Source organism: Orycteropus afer, unplaced genomic scaffold, assembly GCF_000298275.1.
Source record: "Orycteropus afer afer isolate SDZICR_OR568_19922 unplaced genomic scaffold, OryAfe1.0 scaffold00172, whole genome shotgun sequence".
Classification (NCBI taxonomy): domain Eukaryota; kingdom Metazoa; phylum Chordata; class Mammalia; order Tubulidentata; family Orycteropodidae; genus Orycteropus; species Orycteropus afer.
Genome location: NW_006921759.1, coordinates 1,888,030 through 1,894,235, shown reverse-complemented (window position 1 = coordinate 1,894,235; position 6,206 = coordinate 1,888,030). Strand labels below are relative to the sequence as shown.

At 45.2% G+C, this 6,206-nt stretch overlaps 1 protein-coding gene across 1 annotated transcript in view; it reads right to left on the bottom strand.

Moving 5' to 3' along the window:
- Nucleotides 1-2,532, bottom strand: part of COQ2 (coenzyme Q2, polyprenyltransferase) — a 57,204-nt gene extending 54,672 nt beyond the window's left edge. Inside the window, exon 1 of the mRNA XM_007946835.1 lies at nucleotides 2,280-2,532. Within this exon, the coding sequence (XP_007945026.1) occupies nucleotides 2,280-2,532 (253 nt within the window). The remainder of the gene's footprint in view (nucleotides 1-2,279) is intronic.
- Between the last annotated feature and the right edge of the window lie 3,674 nt (nucleotides 2,533-6,206).

Here is a 6,206-nt window from a genome sequence, read left to right as displayed (position 1 = left end):
TTGGTCAATGTCATGAGACAAAGTATATGTGAACTGCTGTATGAAAAGTGAATTTACTCTGTAAATCTTCACCCAAATCCTAATAAAAAGAAAAAAAAAAAAAGAAAAAAAATTATTTAGATTTGCTGGAGTTCAGAATTGTGGTGTTGGCCAAGAATACGGAAAATACCATGGACTGTCAAAAGAATGAACAAGTCTGTCCTAGAAGAAGTGCAGTAGGAATGCTCCTTGGAAATGAGAATGGCCAGACTTTTGTCTCATCTACTTTGGTGATGTAGTCAGAAGGTATCATTCATTCCCTTGAGAAGGATATCAAGCTTGGCAAAGTAGAAGGTCAGCAAAGAAGGGGAAGACCCTCAATGAGATGGACTGACACAGTGGCTGCAATGATGGGCTCAAGTATAGCAAGGATTGTGAGGATGACACAGGACTGGGCAATGTTTTGTTCTGTTGTACGTAGGGTCACCATGAGTCAGAGCCAACCTGATAGCACCGAACAACAACAACAACTTCAATATCCATTCTTCAGTTCAGACCTTATCCAGCCTAATCTCCCATTACCCTCTACACCCACCTGGTGTTCCAGATCAGGCTCGTGTCCCAACACTCCATCCCTTGGGTCTTTGCAAAGATACTTTCTCCACCAGGAAGATCTCTTCCATTCTCTACTCAGCCTTTGGAGTACAATTTTTCTTGAAACTTTTCTCAACAATGAAGATCCACAGTAACTTATTTTTCCTGCAGCACTTGGTCTATACCTCTCATATTTAATTCCATACTTTCCTAGCTCACCAAATAGTCTCTTCCCAATTAGACTAGGAGTTTAAGTTTCCCTACCTTTCTATCCCCAAGGCTAAGCAAAGTGGTAGGCAGCCCCTAGGTAGCATGAATGGTAGTTTGAAACCAACCACTCAGAGGGCCTTGGAAGACAAGTCTGATAATCTGTTTCCAAAAGGTCAGTCTTGAAAACCCTTTGCAGCAGTTTTGCTCTGCACACATAGGTTATCCATGAGTTGGACTCAACTGCAACTAACAGCAGGAATTTATTAATACATTTAATACTAATGCCAGGCACTGATCTAAGCATGCAGATTTTTTTTTTAAAAAAGGCCCATCCACGTGGACCTTATATTGTATTGGAGGAGGCAATCAAGTAATGAATGCATAAGTTAGCTTTGGTAAGTAAACCAGAAAACCAAACTCACTGCCCCCCGAGTCCATTCAACTCATAGCAACCCCTCCTTGGGTTTTCCAAGGCGGTATCTCTAGGGTGGGAGCTTTGGTAGCGTAGTGCCTAAGGCACTTGACTGCTAACCAGAAGGCTGGCAGCTCAAACCCACCAGCCACTCCTCAGAAGGAAAGTTGGGCAATCTACTTCCGTAGTGATACCGCTTCGGAAACCCAAGGAGGGGTTGCTATCAGTCAGGTCCGACACAATGGCACATAACAACAGCAACATCTCTAGCGTAGCAGATTGCCCAACCTTCCTTCTGAGAAGTGGCAAGTGGGTTTGAACTGTCAGCCTTCTGGTAAGCAGTCAGATGCCTTAGGCGCTATGCTACCAGAGATTTGGTGAGTACTCTGAAGAGGAAACAGACCAAACCAAACCAAACCAAAAACTCACTGCCATCGAGTTGGATTCGACTATAGCTACGGAAGTAGACTGCCCAACCTTCCTTCAGAGAAACAAAGGGATAATGAGGTGTTATTTCAGAAATCCTCCCTTAGGAGGCGATGGTGTGCTGATGGGCAGTCCCTAAGCATTGCACCAGATGCGTTCTAATGAATTCAATTTTTTTGCGTTAGGAGTAGTGCTGGTAATAAAGTTTGGATTCAACATCAAAACACTGAATTCTTTTGGTCAGGCATTGCCCAGGAGCCTTAATTTCCACAACGTCGTAAATGTCTCAATTATTTGCATTAGCGGCCTTAAAGGATTGCTGTTAGGATAAAACATCATCAAGAAAGCAGAAATACTTAAATATTGTAAATCTTTGCAATTAAAGAGAAAGGAATGTTCTGCTCGATTCTCCATTTAACAAGTATTTATGGCAGGACTGAATTTGCTCCCCGCCTCGGAGGCTCTGGATCCAGATGGACGTGAGGGCTGGAGGGTCCCCCTGGAGACCGTCCCGTCCCTGAGCCGGAGGGTATCTGAGCCCGGACCTTTGGACTCTGACTCCTGCTACATCGGATGCGGCCATCTCCGCGGGGCCGGGTCTGGGACTGCCGCCCGCGGACTCCCCCGCCCCTTACGCCGCGCATTCGCTCGCACTCACCAATGGGCTTGTCCAACCGCATGAGCCGTAGATAGGGCTGTAGCGGGCGAGGCGCCGAGTCTACGACCGCTGCCGCGGACAGACTGAATGGGCGCCGAGGCGGCCTTGGGCCGGCCAAAGGCCACCGGTCCACCGCGTAAGGCGCACTTGCCGTGCGCAACAAGGTCAGGGAGCGGCCGCACGAGCTCCGCAGCCATGCCTGAGTAACTGCACGCAGGCCCCGCGCGAGCCCCGCACTACCGTAGGCCTGCATGGCGTTCGGGAGGGCGTAGCCTGAGCGTGACGTTAGTTGGTGGGCAGACATGCGCAGTGGAGTTTGCAGAAGGCCCGGCAGCGCCTCCAGGAATGGGTGGCAGCAAAGTCTAAGGTTTTTGGGCTCTTCGTGCTCACTCTATTCGGTGAGAAGAAGCTCTGGTGGTTTAGGGGTTAAGCCATTTGGGTGCTAATAGAAAGGTTGAGGGTTTGAACCCACTAGCCGTCTTATGGAAGAGACATGAAACAGTCTGCTTCGGTAAAAATTTGCAGCCTTGGAAACCCGATAGAGGTCGCTGTGAGTCTGAATCGATGGCAGGGGTTTGAGTTTGGTTTTGCTCTCTGAGAGTATCCCCGGGATACTTAGCGTGAAAAACAAAACAAGACTTACTTACTTTTTCAGTAAATGGGAAATAAAGTTTACTCAGATGGAACAGTTGTGCCAGGGAGAAAAAAAAAAAAAAAAACTATTGAACCCCAAAATATAATTTGCATACAGGTGTTTCCTTTTTAAAGTTTAAAGGACACCAAGAAGCCAAATTTCAGAATATAAATTAAAACCATGTTCAGGGTTAAAGAACATTAAACAATTTACCACTTTAAATTTGATAAACAATCAGAGGGGTTTGTATAATCTACAGGCGCGTGTGTAATGCTAAATGCCTAAGCTGAACACCCGGTAGGCGCTCTTACCAACCAATGCTTGTGCTATGCATCAAAAGCTCAACTGTTGTCCATTCAAGCCGTTACCGCATGACCCTGAGCAAATCACTACTCTAGATCTTTGTATGCTGGGGAATTGGATCATTCTTTAAGCTCCATTCCTTAAAACCTGTACAGTGATTATGTGATATCCTGCATGTCCCAAGTATATGGCTGCCGGGCAGCTTTAAGTATGAAGAGAGGAGGCGCCCTAGCCTATCTTCTGGCAAAACAAAGGGCAGATGGTAATCTGGAAATCACTCCTGGTTTTTTAGATTGGAGATTAAGACCTGTCCCTAACCTTAAAACAATGTATTAACGTTATCTATTGCAACATAACAAACCAAGCGGCAATGATTTATTCTTTCTTTCTTCTTTGGCTTCTGTGTGTTGACCGGCAGGTCTTTGGCTCATTTTGCCTTGCTTGGTTCATGTGACTGCAGTCTGCTGGGAGGTCCAAGACTGCCTCACCCACATGTTTGATGGTTAGCTAGGACTGTCCCCAGATTGATACTCCTAAAATACAGTTGTGAATTTGTTATTCTCCTAGTCAGTGGCCTCAGTGGCATCCCTTTATCTTTGTTACCTTACTGTTGTTGTTAACTGTCTGCATCCATCCAGACTCATGATAGCCTCATGTTTGCCGATTAGAATTGCACTCCATAGGGTTTTCAAGGCTGTGACTTTTGGAAGGGGGCTCTGTGATGCAGTGGTTAAAGCTGCTAACCAAAAGATTGGCAGTTCAAACCCACCAGTTGCTCCATGGAAGAAACATGAGGTAGTCTGCTTCAGTAAGGATTGACAGCCTTGGAAATTCTATGAGGCAGTTCTACTCTGTCCTATAGGATCACTATGCATTGGAATTGATGATGGCAGTGGATGAGGCCTTTTGGAAAAAGATCCTCAGGCCTGTCTTCCAAGGATCTGGGTGTTTTAAACATCCAAATTTTTGGCTGGTAGTCCAGTGCTAGTGGCACTTTAGACTTATTAAATTAGTTTCAAATTCTCCAGCTTGGCATTTGAAGCCTTAGATCTCAGTTTAATTTTCCAACCTTTGCCCCCCTTGTTTCCTTCTGTATAAGCTAATCCTCTTGGTAATTTAGATGCTTGCTATATCCTACACAGGACACTTTGCACCTGCACACTATTTCTCATTGCCTGAGGTTTGTATTACAATCTCCACCTCTTAAAATCCTGGATTTTAAGAGTTATAGAAATTCTGAGGTGCTTTCCACCTTGCAAAAAAATATGATCAAACGGTTTTATTTTACTTTTTAAAATAGTATTCAAACTACAATGTAGCCATACAGTATAACGATAAATCCTATTGGGAGATTTTGAGACTCATTTTCAGAATTGGTATCAATCGCAGTTTTCATTTGTTTAGGAGTTAGAAACAGGAATGGGTAATGAAATTTGAATTCCCCAGAAAAGGGGACCAACTGACAGGGAAAGGGAGGCATCTTTTGCATCCAATTTTTGTTCCAATGTTAGAGGTTATTTCAGTATAATTATCTTCCTAGATAACTGTGTCAGAAATCCCCAAGACCATTGCCGGGTTCATCAATTTGCTGGGAGGACTCACAAGATTCAGCAGAATGTACTTGCAAAAACGGCAGGGAGGCCACACTTTCTGACCTCCTCTAATCCCACAAGAGGAAGACAGGATTACCAGCAGTAACCCAAGGCCTATTCCTGCCAAGCCAGACATGCTGCCTCCCCCCTCCAGCCCTTGCTTCAACTGTTCCTCCCAAAGCACCCACCACCTCTCTCCTGGGTTCGATAATTCACTGCAGTGGCCACACAGAACTCACAGATTATGGGGTTTATTAGGGAAGCACCAGGCTACAACTCAAATTCAGGAAGAACGCTCAGTCTCTCTCCCAGCCCAACGTCCCTCAGCCAACAGTCTCTCACAGTCTCTTTCCCAGCAGTGCTGGTCCCTCGGTGTCTCACTCAGCAACGCGTGTCTCTTGCTTCTCTTTCACAGCAATGCCTGTCTCTTTCAGGGGCGCGTGTCTCTTTTGGCAGCACGTCTTCCTCAACCAGCGGTCAGAGAGAGAGTTCTGCCTCCAGGAGGCCTCCTTTTGAGCCCGGCAGGGTGGTCAAACTAGCCAATCATAGCATCAGAACTCTAAGCACCTGAGAGAAAGTGGGCACCTCCCAGAACATTGTATTGTGCCACACCCAACAGAAATACTCCACGTGGTTAACATTTACAATCAGCTCCTCAGTTGCTCATTCCACCACTGAGTTTACAATGACTTATGGGTAGAAAAGCCATACTAAGTAATTTAATACACTGCAGTACTCATGGCTATGGCTTATTATAGTGGAAGGATACATGACAAAGTCAGCAAAGGGAAAAGGTGCATGGAGCGAAATTTTGAGGAAACCAGGCTCAAGCTTCCAAGAGTTCTCTCTTAGTGGAGTCACACAGGACAAGCTTAATTCTGCCAGGAGTGAATTGTATGAAATGTTGTCTACCAGGGCAGTTTATTAGAGACTCAGTGACCAGGGTTTTTATTGGAGTCTGGTCACAAAGGCAACTTCTTCATACTTTGCAACAAAATTGCAGGATCCTAGAAGGAAAGTACATGTTCAGCCTAAATCATATTGTTTGTAAAATAGTTTAAGCACAGTGAGCCACTCTTATCAGTTCTGGGAATGGTGGCCACCCTGTCAAAATCCAAGGTCCTAGGCCAACCTTATAAGCAGGTTGTTCTGGTTACCTAGTGCTGCTTTGATAACAATATACCGAAATAGGACCAAATGCGGGACCCTGCCTGGTGTGCAGTCAGGCCAAAACAATTTACACACTGAGTGATTAAGAGGAGAGAAAATTATTTATTGCAAAGCAGCAATGCAAGGAGGCAGGGGTCTGTACCCAGATCTGATGCCCCAAAACTCCATCAAATTACAATTTTGTAGATTTCAGAAGAGAGGGTTATGCATATTCATAAAAATTCCAGG